Below are 20,726 nucleotides of genomic sequence, written 5' to 3' on the forward strand. Positions count from 1 at the left end.
ATTCCGTCTGGCGACAGGCCCAGCATTCATGTTCCAGTTTCCAGCTCGAATCAGAATGTACCTGTATCTAGTCACTGGTTAGACAATGGGTTTATGAATCTATGAACACAGGGATTTTGTGTAATTGTTCAACACATTGTCTGCCAGTAGATTTGAAAGCATTACATTTGTCGGCTCCCTTTGTTGGGATATGTAAAGTATTTTGACAATGTTTGTAAAAAAGGATCCACCACTTTTTTTAAATTTTCGCCTAAAATGACATACCCAAATCTAACTGCCTGTAGCTCAGGCCTTGAAGCAAGGATAAGCATATTCTTGATACAATTTGAAAGGAAACACTTTGAAGTTTGTGGAAATGTGAAAGAAAAATTGTATTTTTTTGTGCCATCATTTTTGAAATGCAAAAGAAATGCCATAATGTATGATTCCAGACCAGTTGCAATTTAGATTTTGGCCACTAGATGGCAGCAGTGTATGCGCAAAGTTTTAGACTGATCCAATGAACCATTGAATTTCTGTTCAACATTTTGTGTCAAGACTGCCCAAATGTGCCAAATTGGTTTATTAATAACGTATAATAATAACTTTCTAATGATCAATTAGCCTTTTAAAATGATAAACTGATAAATGATAAACAACGTGCCATTGGAACACAGGAGTGATGGTTGCTAAAAATGAGCCTCTGTATGCCTATGTTGATATTCCATAAAAAATCATCCTTTTCCAGCTACAATAGTCATTTACAACATTAACAGTGTCTACACTGTATTTCTGATCAATTGGATGTTATTTTAATGAACAAAAAAATGTAATTTCTTTGTGGAATAGTACCTACTGTACATACACTACTGGTCAAAAGATTTAGAACACCTACTCAAGGGTTTTTCTTTATTTTTAATATTTTATACATTGTAGAATAATAGTGAAGACATCAAAACTATGAAATAACACATATGGAATCATGTAGTAACCCAAAAAGTGTTTTATATTTGAGATTCTTCAAATAGCCACCCTTTGCCTTGATTTTGCACACCCTTTGCTATTCTCTCAACCAGCTTAATGAGGTAGTCACCTGGAATGCATTTCAATTAACAGGTTTGCCTTCTTAAAAATACAATTGTGGATTTTTTTTCCTTCTTACTGCATTTGAGCCAATCATTTGTGTTGTGACAAGGTAGGGGGTATACAGAAGATAGCCCTATTTGGTAAAATACCAAGTCCATATTTTGTCAAGAACAGCTCAAATAAGCAAAGAGAAACGACAGTCCATCATTACTTTAAGACATGAAGGTCAGTCAATACGGAACATTTCAAGAACTTTGAAAGTATCTTCAAGTGCAGTCGCAAAAAACATCCAGCGCTATGATGAAACTGGCTCTCATGAGGACCGCCACAGGAAAGGAAGACCCAGAGTTACCTCTGCTGCAGAGGATAAGTTCACCTCAGAAATTGCAGCCCAAACAAATGCTTCACAGAGTTCAAGTATCAGACACATCTCAACATCAACTGTTCAGAGGAGACTGTGTGAATCAGGCCTTCATGGTCAAATTGCTGCAAAGAAACCACTACTAAAGGACACCAATAAGAAGAAGAGAGTTGCTTGGTCCAAGAAACATGAGTAATGAACGTTAGACTGGTGGACATTTGTCCTTTGGTCTGGAGTCCAAATTGGAGATTTTTGGTTCCAACCGCTGTGTCTTTGTGAGACGCGGTGTGGATGAACAGATGATCTCCACATGTGTATTTCCCACCGTGAAGCATGGAGGAGGAGGTGTTGTGGTGAGGGGGTTCATTGCTGGTGACACTGTTTGTGATTTATTTAGAATTCAAGGCACACTTAACCAGCATGAGCTACCAAAGCATTCTGCAGCGATACGCCATCCCATCTGGTTTGGGCTTAGTGGGACTATCATTGGTTTTTCAACAGGACAATGACCCAACACACCTCCAAGCTGTGTAAGGGCTATATTACCAAGAAGGAGAGTGATGGAGTGCTGCATCAGATGACCTGGCCTTCACAATCCCACAACCTCAACCATATTGAGATGGTTTGGGATGAGTCGGACCGCAGGGTGAAGGAAAAGCATCCAACAAGTGCTCAGCATATGTGAGAACTCCTTTGTTTAACACTTATTTGGTTTCTACATGATTCCATATGTGTTATTTCATAGTTATGTCTTCACTATTATTCTAGAATGTAGAAAATAGTAAAAATAAAGAAAAACCCTTGAATGAGTAGGTGTTCTAAACTTTTGACCGGTAGTGTATGAAAGAAGATATCTGGCTTTATTGATCCAATTAACTCCAATATACTTTATACAGGAAGTCAGTTTGGTTTTTATATTTAATATCCCCATGCAGGGTTATCTTTCTAAAGGAAGGGCGTAGGGCGAGCTGTAGCCTAACTAGGGCATTCTCTGCCTTGCATTACATAAGAGATCTGTGTTGCTGGGTGGACTCTCTGTGCATATGTATTTTTATCATGTTAAAGTCTGCCTGCTGCAGATGAGACTGCTCTTAGTCATGCAATTATGCAGTGATGCAGTATATTGGAACTGAATGATGCCCTTCTGTGTCTGCCGCAACTGCCTGCCCACAGCCCAGCGATTAGCCCTAATATAGGTCAGGATCCAGCTCCATCAGAGTCATTCTGCTGCTCCCTCATGCCCTGTGACTTCTCATAGTACATGTTAGTACATGTTAGTACATGTTAGTACATGTTAGTACATGTTAGTACATGTTAGTACATGTTAGTACATGTTAGTACATGTTAGCCATGCATGCACCATGGATGAGGCCAGATCTAAAATTATTAAAGTGGCAATCTGCGATTGGTACATCCATTTGATATAACTTATACATGTACCTGCCTCATGAGGTTAGGGTGACCACTTTGTTGTTGTTGTTTGAACTGCAGACTGGCCCTTCAAAGCTTGGGGGGTCCATTTGTGAAATTATATAGGTTTTTGTCTATTTGAGTTGTACAATTCTAGTAACTTTTTCAAAATTCCCGGACTTCCGGAAAACCTAGTTCGAATGCAAACTGGGAATTCTGGGAAATGTATCAACCCTTTGCAACTGTCTTTCCAGCCGTGACATCAGGCACATGCCGTACGATGATGTATCAGGAGGTATCAAGAGAAGAATGGCTGTGTTTATGAATCAGACATGAAACAACACCCTGAACCGTAAGTGAGTAAGCAGCTTAGAATACCGTTGTTTCTGCAACCTCTCCCTATTTCCTGCCAAAATTGTATTTTATCCGTGCAGCTATGCATTCATGCTTAGAGATAATTGACAAAAAAAAGCAAAAGCAAATTGAAAATACTCCAAGTGGAGGGTTAATAATCAAGTGTTCCACGTTACTGATTAAACACTCACTGGTTAGTTATGAATTGTTGCTGACTAAACAGCATGTGGGAGTGCTTTCCTGTTTGTCTCTGTGTTGTGTTTCTGGGCAGAGCTGGGTTCATATAGTATTTGTTTTCCTTCAATGTTTGATTGAGCCTTTCTGGAGTGCCATTTGGGCAGGGTTTGCACCTTGCACTTTTGGTACTATTCCATTGGTTCAATGTGCACCAGTCAAGCGCAGATGAAGTATTTGAAAGGTAACAAATAATTTTCGAACCTACGTCTGGTTTCTAGGTAGCTGTCAGGCTCCTGGTTCTGGGTAGCCTTTCCTCATATAATATATTTTATATGCTCGTTTTGTTCCGTTGTTGTTATCCAGAGCCTATGTGTTGTTTCGTAGGCCTACTCCACATTGGCTGGAGACAGAGCAATAAAACAAGCCAGAAAAGGGAACATATCTCCAAAACAGACAAATTAGTTTGGTTTATGCGTCATTTAACTGCAAATTAATTGGAAGATAAGCCAGCATGGAGTCGGGTTGGTAAAGCTTCTTTTTTTTCACCATAGCCATATTACAGTCAGCTACCACAGTGGCAAGTAGAGACATAAATAAAACATGGTGCTGGGTAGCAAGTACTGTGTACAGGGGTAGACATGCTTGTTAAGGGGATTGGGCTCTTACATTACTATGCAGTCCAATGGGGAAGTTTGATATCACATCCTATGGCTCAAACGACTGTGTCTAACTGAGAGTTATAACAGTACAGAAATCCAGTGACGAGCCACTGTGGTCAGAGGCCGGTTCTCACGCTAGACTATGGTATAACAGCATGTATAACTCTAAAGGGGATGTCTCCACAGTCCACACACTGTTTGAAGGTGGCTTAGGGTTCATATGACATGTGTCAAATAATCATAATGGAGAGAAGTGATCAGGGTTTAACCTATGACCTATTCCTTTTAGCACCTGGTGGAGCTAAGGGCCTCAACAGTGATCAGGGAGCATGTGATAGTTTTACATAATGGGGATTTGGAGTCCTGGCTACAGTCTCATGGGAACTGCCTTGGTGGAGTTGGCTCTGATGGGGCTAGAGACAAATGATTACAGCCTTGGATGTGGGATCACGATTCCCCCGTGCTGAGTTCCAACTCAGTGGTATCCTCCATATTCACCTCATCCCGTGGGTAAGAGTAGTCGGGCGCTCGGCCCCCTGTTTGCTCATAAAACCGGTTTAATCGCTACCGAGGTTGTTTTGATGGGGCTACTGGCCACTCGTCTAGTTTTCCGACCTTAATGAGATTCGTCTAGCCCCTGAGACTTAATGAAACTTTCCTCTGGTTTTATTTCATGTGCTTATGAATTCCATTTGGACTTGTTAATCACATTCTGTATAACATCTATTAGGTATTTAATACACATATTAGATCGTATTTCCTACTCACAACATGTCTGGGAAAACATGGTATAATGAAATCGTTCTAGGGAACGGTACCTTGTAGAGCGTTGGGGGTTTGATGTCATGATTTTCAAGTTGATTAGCCCATAGAAAGAGGACATGTGGATACAGTTACTGTAGAGAAAGCAACGAGTGGCATTGCTCTTCACTAATGCATTCCAGTTTAACTAATTGTAAGAGCCACATGTGCCTGTATACTGTAGGTTTGTGGAGAACCCTGGCCTGTTATTTGTTGCTTGCGTTTCTGGTAAATGAACTCTAATAAATAGGCTAGCAATCCATGAGCAGTAACAGTCATATTTTTGCACTCGCTCTGGTAGATGATGAGGAAAACATTTCAGTTGACCTGTTTATGTTCTGAACTCTCTCTCTCTCTCTCTCTCTCTCTCTCTCTCTCTCTCTCTCTCTCTCTCTCTCTCTCTCTCTCTCTCTCTCTCTCTCTCTCTCTCTCTCTCTCTCTCTCTGCGTGTTCTGATGTTTGCTGAAGTCTCTGACCCGTGTCGTAAGTTATCTGTGTTACACATGCCTCAGTAATGATCCTGAAAACCACTATTTCTCCGCTAAATGTAGAGTTCTGTCGCTGTCAAACCTCTTATTTAACCATCCATGAGTCTATCGGTTATTATGTCGGCGAAATCAAAGACAAGATGCATTCAAACGGACAAAATAGGCCCCTCAGTCTCTGTAGGTCAACCACTAGAGTTGGTTACATCTCTGTAAAGAGGACACTGAGTTTCTCCTCTCCTCGGTCGCTTCGCTCAGGCCAAGAGCCCAGCATGTGTAATTGGACATCAGTTTTCCCCCTCCGTCCAATAAGATGGCCCTTTGTTGCCCCGTTGAGTCAAGAGGGCCTCCAATTAGGGAACTTTCTCTTCTTTACCCATCATGCCCTAGATGAAAAGTGGTTGCCGTGGCCGCGTGCATATTCAAACATCGGTGCACACCACACCGACACACACACACGCACACACACACACACACACACACACACACACACACACACACACACACACACACACACACACACACACACACACACACACACACACACACACACACACACACACACACACACACACACACACACACACACACACACACACACACACACACACACACACACACACACACACACCTCTATTCTCTGTGTCCCTCTTCCTGAAAGAGCCAAGAGCCCAGGGGACAGGATAGCAGTTCACAGCTATTTGTTGTAAAGGCCAGAGGGACTATCTTTAGGTTTAACCACACAGGCTTAAAAAACCTGCTCTACTATAATCAATGACTTCAGATTCAGGCCCATTGTATGTCCAATGGACAGCTGAAGACGGTGACACGGCAATAGAACAGAAATAGAATGACTGGTGATTATATTTATATGGGCATTTTTCTCAGAATCTCAGTGCACCATGTCAACGTAAAACAATGAACTACCCCAGTCAACTAACTGGTAGAAACAGAAGTTAAGAACCTTGGGAATCCTCTTCCTGTGATTCCCTGTGTTAAAAGCCAAACATGCAGATAAACATTATCCCACTAGGAAGTGGTCCATCCTGTCAGTCGACATTGCTGCATGTGTTTTGTCCGTAGCTGTTAACCACGCCCACATGGAACTGGCAGTACTGTGTCTTTGGGGGTTTATTATTATGATGTGTGGAACTGTGGATCACTGATCCAAGATCAGGGCTTATTGGCAGAGTGGTTCAGGGGCCTGGGAGTGAATGAGGCAGAGATTGGCAGAGGGGCAGCTAACAGGCTTGAATGTGGTGGATTAGAGCCTGGGCCTTGGGAGAGTGGTGAAGGGTGGAGGGGCCTCCACACTGCATCTGTCAGTGAGGGGAAAAGGGGATGCCCAACCTTCCACCATGCAGCTGGGACTAGCAGGGATAGAGAGAGGCCAGACTGCCCTGCCCAGGAACACTGAACTAGGGAAGGGCGGCAGAGAGGGAGACCAACTGAGTGGGTGTTAGGGTGAATGGGTGTGATCACATCCTCATCAGGCTCCAAGCCAAGTTATGACCTGTAGTCTGTGGTCTGTGAACTCTCTCAGTCCCCAATGTTCGGGATTCATTCACCACACCCCATCTGGAGATTTGGATGGACTGGCTTATTGGTGGATAGACTGATTTGATTTATTGATCGTAGAAGATTTAAAGGTACAGTCAGGGATATGACATCATCATGCACAGCAGGGCAACTTCCTGCTCACAGAAATTGACAACAACACAAATCTGTCAAGACTGCCACTATTGGCCTCCATCCAATATGTGTATGCCTCAAGGCACGGCTCAAATTGGCAGATATTAATTTTGTTGTTGTTGATTTCTGCATGCAGGAAGTTGCCCCGCTGAGCATGCAATGATCTTTCTAAATCTACGTTTAAAAATTGATACATTTCTGAAGCACACAGTGAGGTAATTCCTTTTCTACAAATCCCTATTTTTACGAGAAGACTACTGTTTAAATACACCCTGGCTTGGTGCATAGCGCAAGTTCTGGAAGGATCTACATTCCCTAAATAATTTCCTCTAAATATCTAAATATTTACATTTTCCGACATTAGCCCGACTACTGAGTAAATAAATGCAAAAGCCACTTGAGAAAACTGAAGAAACTAGTCTTCGTTTCGTTTAGTTTGACAGACACTCTTTATATTATATTGTTAGAATGATTTAGGTTTAACTGATGTGGTAGACATCGGAGAAGAATTTGAGGGGCCATTGTTTGAGTACAGAGTATTGTGAAAGCTATTAGGGTGTGAATGGGGAAACAGTGTCATATGTCTGTTCGACATACCTTACTGGTTTGGCCTGTAGTGTGAGACGTTTCCAGGTGTTACAGAGAAGGTGAGTAGAACTTCCATGCACCTGGCGACCCCTTATAAAGAAAATACAAAAAGTTAGGTTGGTCATTGAACAGTATAGGAATTTTTCCCAAAAAGTGATATATTGGTTATTGAGCAATAGGAGTAAATTCAATGTACAGGTGTCTCATCCTGTTGAGGTACTACCAATATTACTTTCAAATAATTGACTTGAAGCTTATTGTTAGAAACTGAACTGTCATAGTTGAAGTAGTTTATGCAATTGATTGCTTAATTAAAAGTTGACTAAAGCTGTGATGCAATCCATCGAAATGTAGACTATGTGTGATTCAGCATGCGTCATCAACACCTGATGAGAAAACGATTAGTCACCTAGATTGGGCCATTTACGGATACGACAGGCCCCTTTGATTTACAATTACAACAGAGCGCACCCTAACCTGCTCAACCACAGCAGGGACAGTCTGTCATAAATGCCTCTAAGAGGCTTGGCTCCGGGGTGACGTTTCCCCCAAGTACAGATCTAGTAGGATCAGTTTTCCCCTCCCCTGATCCTAACCTTAACCATTTGTGGGGGAAATGCAAAACTGACTCAAGATCAGTATCTAGGGGTAGCTTCACTCTTCTCCAAGTGGCTCGCCCAGGCACCTGATGTGACATATTTGTAATCTTTTGTGTGAGCTGTAATGTCATCTTCCACTCACTATAATACCTAGAGGACTGGGACCTGGAGGTGGGACTCAACTCTCTTCCTTTTGACTCTTCTGGAAGAAAATCTGTGACAAATAGGTCAGTGTTACTGAACATCTTGGTTTGCTTTTGTCTGTTTTGAAATAGGGATGAAAAATTCAAAATTCTCAAGTTTTCCAGAAACCTCAGTTGGGGGGGGGGGGGGGGATTCCCAGATCTCCTGCTCATTCACTCCCTGAATACAGGAATCTTCCAACTGAGATTTCTGGAAAATCGGTGAAATTACCTGTATTTTGCAACCCGAAGGAAATCAATGTAGTATGTGAACATGTCCAATTATGCTATCTTCTGAATCTAAATCTAATGATACTATCTACACTTTAAAGAATATAATTTACTGTGGTGACCCTTGAATAACCTCACCATAATGCATTGTAAGTTGGGCTGCAATGATACCAGTATTGCGATATTCGTTAGTATTGTGGGAAGGAAACAAAACACAAAGTGGATTTAACATCTTTAGTACACAATATTTTATATACAGCAGGTTTTTAAAGGACCAATGAGTTTGGGCTGCTTCGTGTTTTCATTTTTCCCATGGAAAAAAGATTGCCATACTGGTATTATCCAGGCGCTAATTTTAAGTGCATTTATCATGCCTTATGAGGTATTCATAAAGCGCCACATGCACATATTCATAGAACATGCTACGGTAAATGTCTGTGGCCACCGGAATTGTCATTGCTCGACTGAGACTTCTTCTCTGTGCGCTCTCTGTGAGTGTCAGTAGGTCTTTATTTGTACCTGTCACGTTCGTCATAAGGAATAGACCAAGATGCAACGTGGTATGTTTCCATCCTTTAATTTGGAATAGAAAACTCAAAAGGGAAAAAACAATAAAGCGAACAAACAAAACGTGAAGCTTAAAATAGTGCTCACAGGCAACTCTACCTAGACAAGATCCCACAAAGCACAATGGGGAAATGGCTACCTAAATATGATCCCCAATCAGAGACAACGATAAACAGCTGCCTCTGATTGGGAACCATACCAAGCCAACATAGAAATATAATTCACCTAGATAACCCACCCTTAATCACACCCCGATCTAACTAACATAGAGAATAAAAAGCTCTCTATGGTCAGGGCGTGACAGTACCTTTCCATTTGCACTGCTTAACCTTGGTTCTGACTGACTAGGAGAATATTCAGGAGACGAATGTCAGTGAGCTCTTACATTAGCCGTGGCTTTCTTGCTCTGACAGTCAACTCTCCTTGCAATGCTCATTTTCAACCTCATGCCTCTGTAAACACACAGGAGAAGCCACGGCTCAGTAGACAGATGGAGCGGCAGAGAGCTGAGAGATAGGAGGAGAGTGGAGGAGAGGGTTTGGGGGTTCCAGGAGCGCTAGTCTGTTGATATGTTGGATGTCCTTGCTCCCACACACCCTGACAAGGCATATAGCGATGTCCTCGGGACCTTCTCAAACGTCTGAAATCGACCGCCCTTTCTTGTGACCAGCCCGGACAAGACACACACACACACACGCGCAAGTAAGCGAGCACACTCACTCACTCACTCACTCACTCACTCACTCACTCACTCACTCACTCACTCACTCACTCACTCACTCACTCACTCACTCACTCACTCACTCACTCACTCACACACACCCGCGCAGACACACACTGCTGCGCTCCCAGGGCGACGGCAGAAAACAGGGGATCCTGAACAGGTGATTTAATCCAACTTGACAAACTAGTTAAATATTGACAAGCAGCAGAAGAGTGTATGTGCTGCTGTGCCTAGGAGGAGGAGGGGGATGAGGAGAGGAAGAGCTGTGTGCCGCGACGGAAGGACAGAGGGAATAAAGAGCTTCCTGAATCCTGCATCATCTTTTCGGATTCCGGCACACATTCGCCACAGGCGTGGCAAGCGTTTGGAAGGGAGGCACGTTAAGGAGACGGCGAGAGAGAAAGGGACCGGAGAGAGAGAAACAGTACAGGGTACACCGAAGGAACAGTATGAGTCAGCTCAGGGACCATGCCGTCGTGTCCATATGCGGGAGGATATGCAACATCCCTCTGCTTCAACTGCTGGTGGTGAGTTCACCATCCGTCCTCTCTGGCTGTGGGATTCAGCTGTCAGTCAGCGTGATGTCTATAGTGTAAGTGGGACCGGCTGGGTGTTAATCATGCTAGACCTGGCCTCCGGACCGTCATGGCTGCAGCAGACTGAGAGACAGGAGACTGCACTGGGCAGATGTTACAGCACATGGAGGGGGGAACTTATATGTGGTTCACAAAAAAGATGAATGGCCTCTTGAGAATATTGTGAATAAAACAAATATATAAATATAGGGGGTAGATCAGCTTTCCAATACCCTATATATTTTTTTGTGAATATATATATATAATTTTAAATATATACATATTTTTTGTATGTATTTTTCTTTACTATTTTCCCGTAACCCTACCACCCCTCCCCTAGTTGGTGTAAACTAATGGACAACAACACTTAGGCTTCTACTTTCTGCTTATACTGCACATACTACAAAGATTTTACGGACACAGCATATTTTACATGAGTTATCATTTGTTTGTTTTTAGTCCCATCCTTCAGTCACCCTCAATAATGTGATTGTTAGTGTTGCTGTGTTGTAGCATGTAGGTTGTTGACCTGCCAACTGCTGCTAACTGCCAACAACCACTAATTGCCGTGGGGATCAAGCATGCTCTATCTGTCTAGTGTCTCCAGACAATTTGGATTGAGGTATGTGCCTGCCATATGCACCTCCTGTATGGAACTGATTCACTGTAGGACGACATGGTGCCACATATCGCAATTTATTACTATGGCTTCCTTTTGTGTTCTATGGCTTCCTTGTGTGCTATCTGTCTATGTGTAAGTGGATTTTCCGATGTGTGGCAGTGGCCAAATCTAAAAATGTCTCTACCAGGAATAGGATGGGGGGAATGGGATTCATATGTGACAGGGGGTTTCGACTCTAGTGAGAAGACTTTGGGATCTCCCCCGGATGGACAGCAGACAGGGATAGAGACTAGATTTGTGTTTCTGTGGAAAACATATACAGCTCTTAGAGTTATAATGGGAGAGAGGGAGGGAGAGCAAGAAAAAGAGCGCAGTAGAATGAGAGACAGAGAGGGAGAGAGACAAAGAAATGGAGAGAGAGACAGAGAGACAGAGAAAAACAGAGAGAGAATGAGAGAGAGAGAGAGAGAGAATCCTCCACTCTTCTGGGGAGGATTCCTCTCCTTCTCCTCCTCTCTTCTTGTCCTCTGTGGCTTTGTGTTCGGGGCAAAGCTTCCAGACACTCCAACTGAATTATTTACCCTATAGTGTGCTTATATGGAGCCAAGGGTCCTGGTGCTCCACTGTGACTAGGAACCTATTAACCAGACAAATCACTCCATATACCCTTTGTCTAACTACATTACCAGAAGATGTGTTATGATGAATCACCCATAAAGGAGGGAAACACACTATGAGGTGCTGGAGAGAGTTTTGATGCATGGTTGAACGTTTCCATCCTATTTCACATAGTGTGTGTGTGTGTGTGTGTGTGTGTGTGTGTGTGTGTGTGTGTGTGTGTGTGTGTGTGTGTGTGTGTGTGTGTGTGTGTGTGTGTGTGTGTGTGTGTGTGTGTGTGTGTGTGTGTGTGTGTGTGTGTGTGTGTGTGTTGTGCCATTGTTGTGTCTTCTGTGGAGGATATTAATTCTGTGTTGATGGAAATACTGTATGTCTCTTGGCTCAAAGATAATAACTAATGCTGTCAACTGGTTACAGGTTTTGAATTAGGTGAGAGATGCTTTGATTATTGTGTCGTCGTATTATGTTGGGTTCTGGATTTGATGTTGGCTTATGCGGTAGGGGCCAGATTCAGACTTATGCAATTTAAGCCTTTCCTACTCACGCCATTCCTACGCACTTCTCAGTAGTTGGTGTTCAGACTTACCTTATGCAGGTGCGTAATGGGCTTTGCAGGCGTGATTCCCTTGCCCTCACTGAATACATCTCATTCAACCGCTGAAAACGTTCAATTTGGTGTACATTTGAATTAGATTGTTTTCCGACAGACTCATTCAAATCTATGGATGAAACGGTTCAGAGTATTAGGGATCAATGAAAGAAAGCCATGTGAACACATGCAAATTTGTCTCCTTTTCAGCACCAATTGTTAGATAAAAACAATACTCTGATCTTCTATATTTTTTAGGGTTAGAAAAGTACCACATCTTCATTTCTTTGATCTTCACCCCAAAACAAATAGCGGGTGAATAGCATGCTATTCTGATGCTTAAGTTTAAGGTCAGAATAGGCGTAGAGAGAAAAGTGCATTAAAAGGGAATTCCCGAGCAGAATTCAGTTGGTTGACAGTGTGGTAGATTGTGATGTAGATTCAGCTCATAGGTAATCGTGGATAGCTGTCCTGGCCATCTATCCGCTGCTGACATTTTCACTGATCCCTACAGTATGTTAAGAGTGGGTTCTATGATTGGCTGCCCTTTGAAATATACTCTCGCAATCTAGTTGGCCCTCCAAGACAAAGTGAAATTGATCTTCATTCATTTCATTTCACAGTGACCCAAGAGCGAGAAGGTTATCTACATCTTCATGTGTTTCCTGGATTCCACACATGCTCTCTTTTTTGGGGGGGGGGGTCATTTAAAAAAAAAAAAATCAGACGTCAGTCACAGTGAGCGAATAGTGAGAAGGTTATCAACGTATCTTCCTCTTCATCACATATTCTCTTCATCCCACATTCTCTTTTTCCTTTTTTTTGGGCCATTGAAAAAAAGCACTTTCAGTCTTTTTTTGCTCGTTTCCTGTCTCCGTGGCTGCAAGTTGCACGCGGAAACGAGCCGTCTGCTTCACATATCCATATGCTAATATCAACCCTGGCTCCAGCTGCAACCTGGAGCAGCCTGCCTCGCCCCCAGGACAGCCATGAGGGGAGAGCCATGAAAAGGAAGCGGAGATGATTAATTAACTCTGCCCTCGTTTGATGCTGCCTGCCTTATTAACTTTCAACACGAGCAGAGTCTTTGAGCGTTTGCTTTTGCACCCCCCCCACAAAAAAAATTATCCCCACAAAAAAAATTAAGGTCAGATTATTCATGCAGTGGTGGAAAAGCAAAAGGTTGGAGTGGAAACTGGAAACTGCTGGTTCTGTGGTTACAGATACTGAGGTGTTTCTTTTAGGTCATTTGATGGCTACTGCATGTGTAGCGTTGACATCACTCATGTAATAAGGTAGCGCCACTGTGTGAGTTCTTGTTTCATCTCTCTAGCATAAAGAAGCTACTGTTAATACAATTTATACTGTATTTCATTCTAAATATGTACTGTTATAGATGGTCGAGAACCAATAGCATTGCAGGCTGGATATTGAGTATTCATATCTGAGGTTTTACACTCTATTCCACCTCTAATGATCTTTAATCCGTGCTATCATAGTCCAAGTAAGGATAAAGTATGTATTGTATAGGCCTTTGATAAGCTTCACTCATACAGAACAAAGTAATGTATTCAAACCCATGATGATTAACCAAACAGCATAGATTAGAGAGGCACACAGTATCAGTTGTGTTGACATTAGTGACAGGTGATCCAGCTGGTTCCTTGCTCATGTATGTTTTTACATTTATGACCACATCTGAGAATGTAGCTTCAGCCTATAATGAGGCTCTCGCTACAGGACAACACAATGCAACACTGCTTCTGGGGGAGAGCTCACAGCCTGGGGCTCAGCCTCTCTCTCGCTCTCTTTCTCTCTCTCTCACACACACACACACACACACACACACACACACACACACACAAAAGATCACCTGCCCCCATGCTCTCAGTCCCGGGGGCCAGGGACCAAGGGGGGGGGGGGGGGGGGGGGCGTCCCACAGGCCATTGTGAATGTCTCTAAACTCATGTATCACTCCTATTAGCTGCTATAATGATCCTCTCCGGGGCCATTTCCCCCACCACTTGATGTTAGATTAGCCTCCCAGTTAATTTTTTTTTTTTTTTTACCAAAACTTGAACTCCTCAGTATGTGCCCTCCTGACTAAGTCTACTTCACACAACTGGTCCTGGCTGTGTGTGTGTGTGTGTGTGTGTGGAGGGGGGGAGAGGGGGAGGGATTATGCTGACAAGGTTGTTTGCAGTAGCATTTACAATTTCAAAACAGAAAACCAAAGCGGTGCTGTATCTCTTCTGAAATGGGTATGATTCAACCTGACATTTTATCCAACAAATAGCCGTAGATGTTTTTCTTCCAACAAGGTAATTCAGCTGGATATCTCTCCTGAACCTCCAGCAGTTGGATTTCTATTTAGCCCGTATTTCATTTCGAAATAAAGTATTTTCACGGATAACAACCCAGGGATCTGTCTTGCCTCAAAGTGCGTACTGCGTCGTACTGAACTGCATCCTATTACATTAAGGTATTTCTTTCTGACATAGCTAACGTGGTCTGTCAGAAGCAGTTGCGGCTGAGGCAAGCCTTGTTTTCTGCCATTGAATTCTGGGTGAAGCAAAGCGTGGCCACCCTTGGGTTGCCTGCTGGTGTTTTCACATCAGAGTTTTACCGGTGAGGATGCGATGACCTGTTCATTGAGTCATTTTCTCAAGAGTTCGTAAGACAGTGTCATAGGGAACGACAGTTTTCTCTCCCATAGCACGGGGTGTCGTTTCTTCCGTAACTCTTGTTTCCTCTCTAATCAATTGTTTCTCTTTTCTCCTTCTGTTGTTTGGGAAGTCGTAGAGAGCTTTTCCCAGGTGGGAGTTTTTTTCAATTCTTCAAGTGGGAACCAATCACGTAGCAGGAGACACTTGCCCGTGTTCTATTCTCATGGTTATAAACAACACATTTAAAACCCTGCCATGTTCATATAGCTATTCCAAAATAGCATAACAATATACAGTGTCATTATGAAGTTGACCATCAGAGAAAGCTATCATCATTTGTTTTATTACATAGGGCTCATCATAATATGTTATGATGGAAGAGCGGTATAAGCCCTAGGGAGGCTGTATTCACAGTACTAATCATATTGCTGACATTGATCAATGATGTTGTATGCAAACCAATTCCCACATGAACCATGTAGGTCCTTTATTCGAATGATCTGACCATACAGAGAGTGGACGAACAGTCACTCACCACTACCTCAGGTTAGGAGCATTTTGTCTTGATATGGCAATTCATTGGTTGGGCCACCACCATTCATTCAGCCTATTGAGTCTTAGTGACTTTCTAAAGAGGCAATATTATCTATCTACTATTCATGTGTCCATAACTCATGTTTATGGTGATGGGCTAGTGGCACTCAATGATTCCCTCAACCTCCTCATGATGGTGGACATAAATATAATGGGGGACGTTTTACGAGGCGACACCACCACCAAAAATGGGTCCAGCCCTTCAGGTGAATGAGCGTAGCTTCTCCTCGGATCCCCTTTTGACCCCAGGGCCAATTGTCCACAGTGTCAACCGGTCAATGACTGGCCATTGTGTGTGTGGCTGGCGGCTGCAGCAGCAGTGGTCACCAGGGCCTAGGGGTCATTGTATAGGATAGATAGATAGATAGATAGGGGTCAGTGGGCTATCAAGCTGTGCTCCAACCCCCATCTGGTCCCAGCAGCTGGTCAGCATACTGAGGGTTTGGTGGTTTGTTGGTTGGATGTTGGTTGTAGGAGAACTGTGTAGGTAGGCTACTACTGTAGCACATTATTTCTCCTTGGGTCACCACTCACCACCACCATCAGATAACTCATTGTAGTAATCCATGTAGTTGTGGCAGTCAATTAGCTTTGATACTAATCATCATGCCTGCAGTGTATTTAAAAACCATACACTTTATAGCCTACATACAGGGAGGACGTTTCTGCCTATTCAATTTGAACCTGTATGTAGTCCGTCCCTCCCCAGACCTTTGAGGTAAAGCAGTATTAGTGAATATTACAGTGAGTCAGGGTGACTCTTGGCTGAGTTGAGTCAGATGAATTAGTCTCCTCCTGAGGCAGAACAGTTAGTGGGAGACAGGCTGTGTCCCAAATGACACCCTATTCCCTGTATAGTGCATTACTTTTGACTAGAACCCTATGAGCCCTGGTCAAATGTAATCCACTATATGGGGATACGTGTGCCATTTGGAAGGCAAACTCAGCAACAGGGAGACTCTTCGCTGAGTTGAGCGAGCGGAATTAGTGCATTATTATTGACCTAGTTCTCCATTGCTCCCCTCTTGTGGCTCCAGACAGAATAAGAGGAGCTTGGGAAGCGTTCTCTTCAAGTCTCAGGATACATTTCTTCTAAATGAGCCTGTATGTGTGAACGCTCAGGGTAAATCTACTCTGAAATGGCTTTGACAGGTGAACGCTCAGGGTAAATCTACTCTGAAATGGCTTTGACAGGTGAACGCTCAGGGTAAATCTACTATGAAATGGCTTTGACAGGTGAACGCTCAGGGTAAATCTACTATGAAATGGCTTTGACAGTGAAAGCTCTCGCATTTTCGTTTTGTGAAGTCAGAGTGGGTGTATTGCCGATGCAGAGGGTGAAGGAGTACATGCATCAACTGTATCAGTGTTAAAATCTTTAAAAACGATCTATGAATTATTCATGCTAGCAATAATGTTGGATGCATTTATGTGCGTTCGTCAGGTCTGCACAGTACAGTATTATGTGTTTACAATGGGCAAATATAATCCATTTTCAGTTGGTTCTTTCCTTTGGTTATCAATATTCGAAACCATTCGTAAAAGTACATAACTATTCATGTTCAAAGTTTGAGCTGCGATGGACGCCCTCTAGTCAGTTCTATTCAATGAATAGCAAAAGTCATTGCAAAGAAATTGCTGGTCATTGGACATGTGACCTGTAAGGGGACAATGCAGAATGCTCTTGCTCTCTGCATTATGTGATGGTGAGTGAATGAACAGCTCTTGTAAGGTAATGCTTTCAGTGTAGAGGGCGCACCATTGTATACCTCGGAGAGTGAGCTGACTTAACTTGAATCCCTCTCGTCGGTCTAAAGAATGGCCCTATGGTGAAGTTTTTCCCCAAGGGTGGGGGCACCCCTAGATAAAGAGGGTTAGCTAAGTAAACAAATAATAATGACAGAACTGTGTTTGTTATCGTAGGAGAAAATCGCTGGCCTAACCGAGAGGAAGTTCAACTCTCGCCGTTTGACATTTTCCCACAGTAGCCGAAGTACCGCTCGCTAATCCCAGAGGTCAGAGGTCGAAAGATGAGGACGTGTTGAAAAAGAGAAAATAACACAAATAAACAAAATGCGCGGTTTTAAATCCATTGTGTGACAGCGGAGAAGATAGTGACATCACTATGCCAAATGATACACGCTTGTTTTATATCCGACTAACCATTGACTTGTCTTCCTTATTTGGGCTGGGATCGCCTTTAGGGGTTAGCACCTTGGCTTAGCGCTAACGCTCCCAGCCATCTGTCGAATCCCAAGACGAGAGAGTTTTCATGTGGGATGATGTCACCCCAGTCTGAGTCTTAATGAGAACCAGAAGTTATGTCGAATTCCTTCGGAGTCTGTTCCATCTGGAAGCAATGAAACAAAGATGGTGACTAAAAATAGAGGCCCACTTGAGATAATGATAAAAAGAGATTCATTGCTTACGGTGTAATAAGCATACAGTACATCTTCAAATTCCATACCTGACTGTAAATAGTGAAGGCCTCTTAAAAAGAATGGTAAAAATGTGCTTAACCCTGTAGCCCGTTACACTCATACCTGTATATGAGTTGAAAATGACAGATTTTGGACACTGATAAATGCCTAAATTGGAACGCAGTGGCTGTACAGTAACATGCTATACATGATGTCAGAGCTCTGGGTCTCTGCTTCACAGCTCTGCATGGGTTTTGATGACAGCCGTTCTGAACTTGAGCACCGCGAGTGACAAGAAGTTGCCCCCATCCTTCCCGGTGATTGGGCAACTTTAGCACCTTTTTGGTTGTCTGAGTGGGGTAAATACTGTAAATGATGAGGACTCAATGTATTTTGAAAGGTGAGCCGTTGAGGATTATAATAAATACCACTTTGATGTCATACAAGCAAGTCAAACACAATGTGCTTTTCACAATTTCCATATCGTAAAACTGATATAATATACAGTGTCAATGTTTATGATCAATATGTTTGATGTACAGTTACAAGATGACATGGTGCCATATCCTGGGTTGTCCTGAACAGAATGAGCCTGTGTTTTCTGTATTGTGAAGAACATTTGCCGCGGACCACGCATCTGAATGCACTCATGACTCCATTATAGGGGCATCAAAATGACGATCTGCTTCTCTCAAAGCCTTCCACTGTAAGATCGTATTTTATCATTTAGCTAGTCATGTTGGCAATAGGACAAGCTTTCGATTTATGTCCAACTGACCCAGATTGTGATTTATAAATGGACAATTTTGGGATTGCGTAAACAACAGCATTGTGTAAAGGCAGGATGCAGGGCCGTGTTCCAAACGGAATAACTACAAAAAGCACCTTATAGTTGAAGACTCTTCTTTGAGTCATAAAAGTGAATTGAAATGACTTAGGAACTGTGCACACTTTGGAAAGGTGTGTGGCCACTTGGAAACACCAGTTAGACCTCGCACTCAAACCCTTGTCATTTCTTTTGTCTTATGTTGCAACTGCCCCAAGTTTTCCAAGAATATCCTTAGCGTGTTACTGAATGTATCCAGAGTATTTTCTTGTGTCAGGTGAACAGTTTTGTCCTCGCCTTTAGTCTAATCATTTTCCCAGAAACTCGAAAATGTCCCCTTTTAATTGCTGCCATGGTTGTCCATATGCTTTCCATATTTCTTCTGTAAGAAACATTTCATTTAGCCCTATCCGTATAGGCCAATTCCCACGAGTGTAAAGGGTTAAGTTATTTATGAAAGTTGACTCATTTTGAATACACCTTTGGACTGTATGCTATTATCGGCAATAATCCATCTTTCGATTTTACCTAAAATCTCATTCGCACTTTATATACAATTTCTAAATCCTCTCCACAGAAAAGAGAAAGTGAAAATAGGCCAACATTACAATAACAATAACACACTTTTATAGAAAGGATAATTAGCGGGATAACGGTACGTCATATAGCTTTTCAGCATTTCGTGCTGCTCAGATATTAGGCTTTTATTCCCCTTAATCCCCCCCAAATCACTTGACTGTGTGTCACTGTGTGCTCAGCAGACACACCGAGTAGCCTGTGTGCCACTGTGTGCTTAGCAGACACACCGAGTAGCCTGTGTGCCCAGAAATCTACTAGAAACACATGACATGAATCCCATTAAAGTGGTCGAAGAGAGAGAGCGAGAGAGAGAGAAAGGAAATTGCCTCTTGAGAAGGCTCTTGTTGACTGACAGTCATCACTTAGCGACTAATGGGCTCATTTTGCATACATATGGGATGGCATCAAAGAACACATATAACAAATGTCCAGACTTCCATGGACTTCCATGGACTTCCATGGACGCTGCACATATAATAACGGAGGTTGGTTTACTTCATCCTCATACAGTGTCTATCTGTCTCACAAGATTAACACTAACATAGTATGTTAACACTTTTAGGTTAGAGTGCAAAGTTCGCTGATACATACAGTATCAATTTGATGTTCGGTTTAGCTGTGGAATGTTGGATATTGCAGGTTGAAGGCTGAAGGCTATATGCTGTAGGCATAACACTATGTTCAGATACACCTTTTCCTCCCTACTGTAATATATGACAGGAAATCGCCCTCTGCACCGTATCTGCATGAAAGCAATTTAAGACCCGAGGGAGGTCAAAAGTTACGACAACCAATCATTGCTCACATTTCTCATTCCTGTTTCAAAAGACCTTTATACACACTACACAGGCAGGCATACGCACACATACACACACACGCGCGCCCACACACACACATAACACACAAACACACATATCCCCCACCAAAATAGAAAACCTATCTGTTGTCTATCACTGTCACTTAAAATGGAAATATGGCTTGTGATGAGGATGAGAGGCGGCAGGGGGAATGACAACGGTGCAAACAAACAGCGTTCCCGTTGTCACATTACCATTCTGTCAGGCTTCAGCATTCCTGCTCCCTGCTCCCCGGCAACAGGGAATCTCCCTGGCATTCAGGACCATTCCAGTGGGAGAAGAGATTTGGAAATCAGGCACAAGCAGATCCTAACCTTCCAGCTCCAGCTTTTCCCGAGGAATGTTTTGCCTGCCTGCCTCGACATCTGCCTAACACATGGGCCAACCTAGAGACAGCGTGTGCCTCCAAAATGGCACCCTATTCCCTATAGAGTGCACTACTTTTGACCAGATCTCTATGGCACCCGATTGCACTACTTTTGACC

General features: G+C 42.9%; 1 protein-coding gene across 5 annotated transcripts in view; it reads left to right on the forward strand.

Annotated features, from left to right (window-relative positions):
* LOC139532230 (nck-associated protein 5-like) overlaps positions 1-20,726 on the forward strand; it is a 160,826-nt gene that overhangs the window by 13,855 nt on the left and 126,245 nt on the right. Inside the window, exon 1 of one of the 5 annotated variants that reach the window (XM_071329595.1) lies at positions 8,262-8,418. The exons of 3 other annotated variants lie outside the window; for them this stretch is intronic. Coding sequence is in view for 1 of the 2 variants with exons in the window: in XM_071329593.1 (XP_071185694.1) it covers positions 10,345-10,422 (78 nt within the window). In the remaining variant the exon portion in view is untranslated. Of the gene's footprint in view, positions 1-8,261; positions 8,419-10,094; positions 10,423-20,726 lie in introns of those variants that run through there. One more of the 5 variants, XM_071329593.1, reaches the window with a different exon arrangement.

This window comes from Salvelinus alpinus, chromosome 10 (assembly GCF_045679555.1).
Source record: "Salvelinus alpinus chromosome 10, SLU_Salpinus.1, whole genome shotgun sequence".
Lineage (NCBI taxonomy): Eukaryota > Metazoa > Chordata > Actinopteri > Salmoniformes > Salmonidae > Salvelinus > Salvelinus alpinus.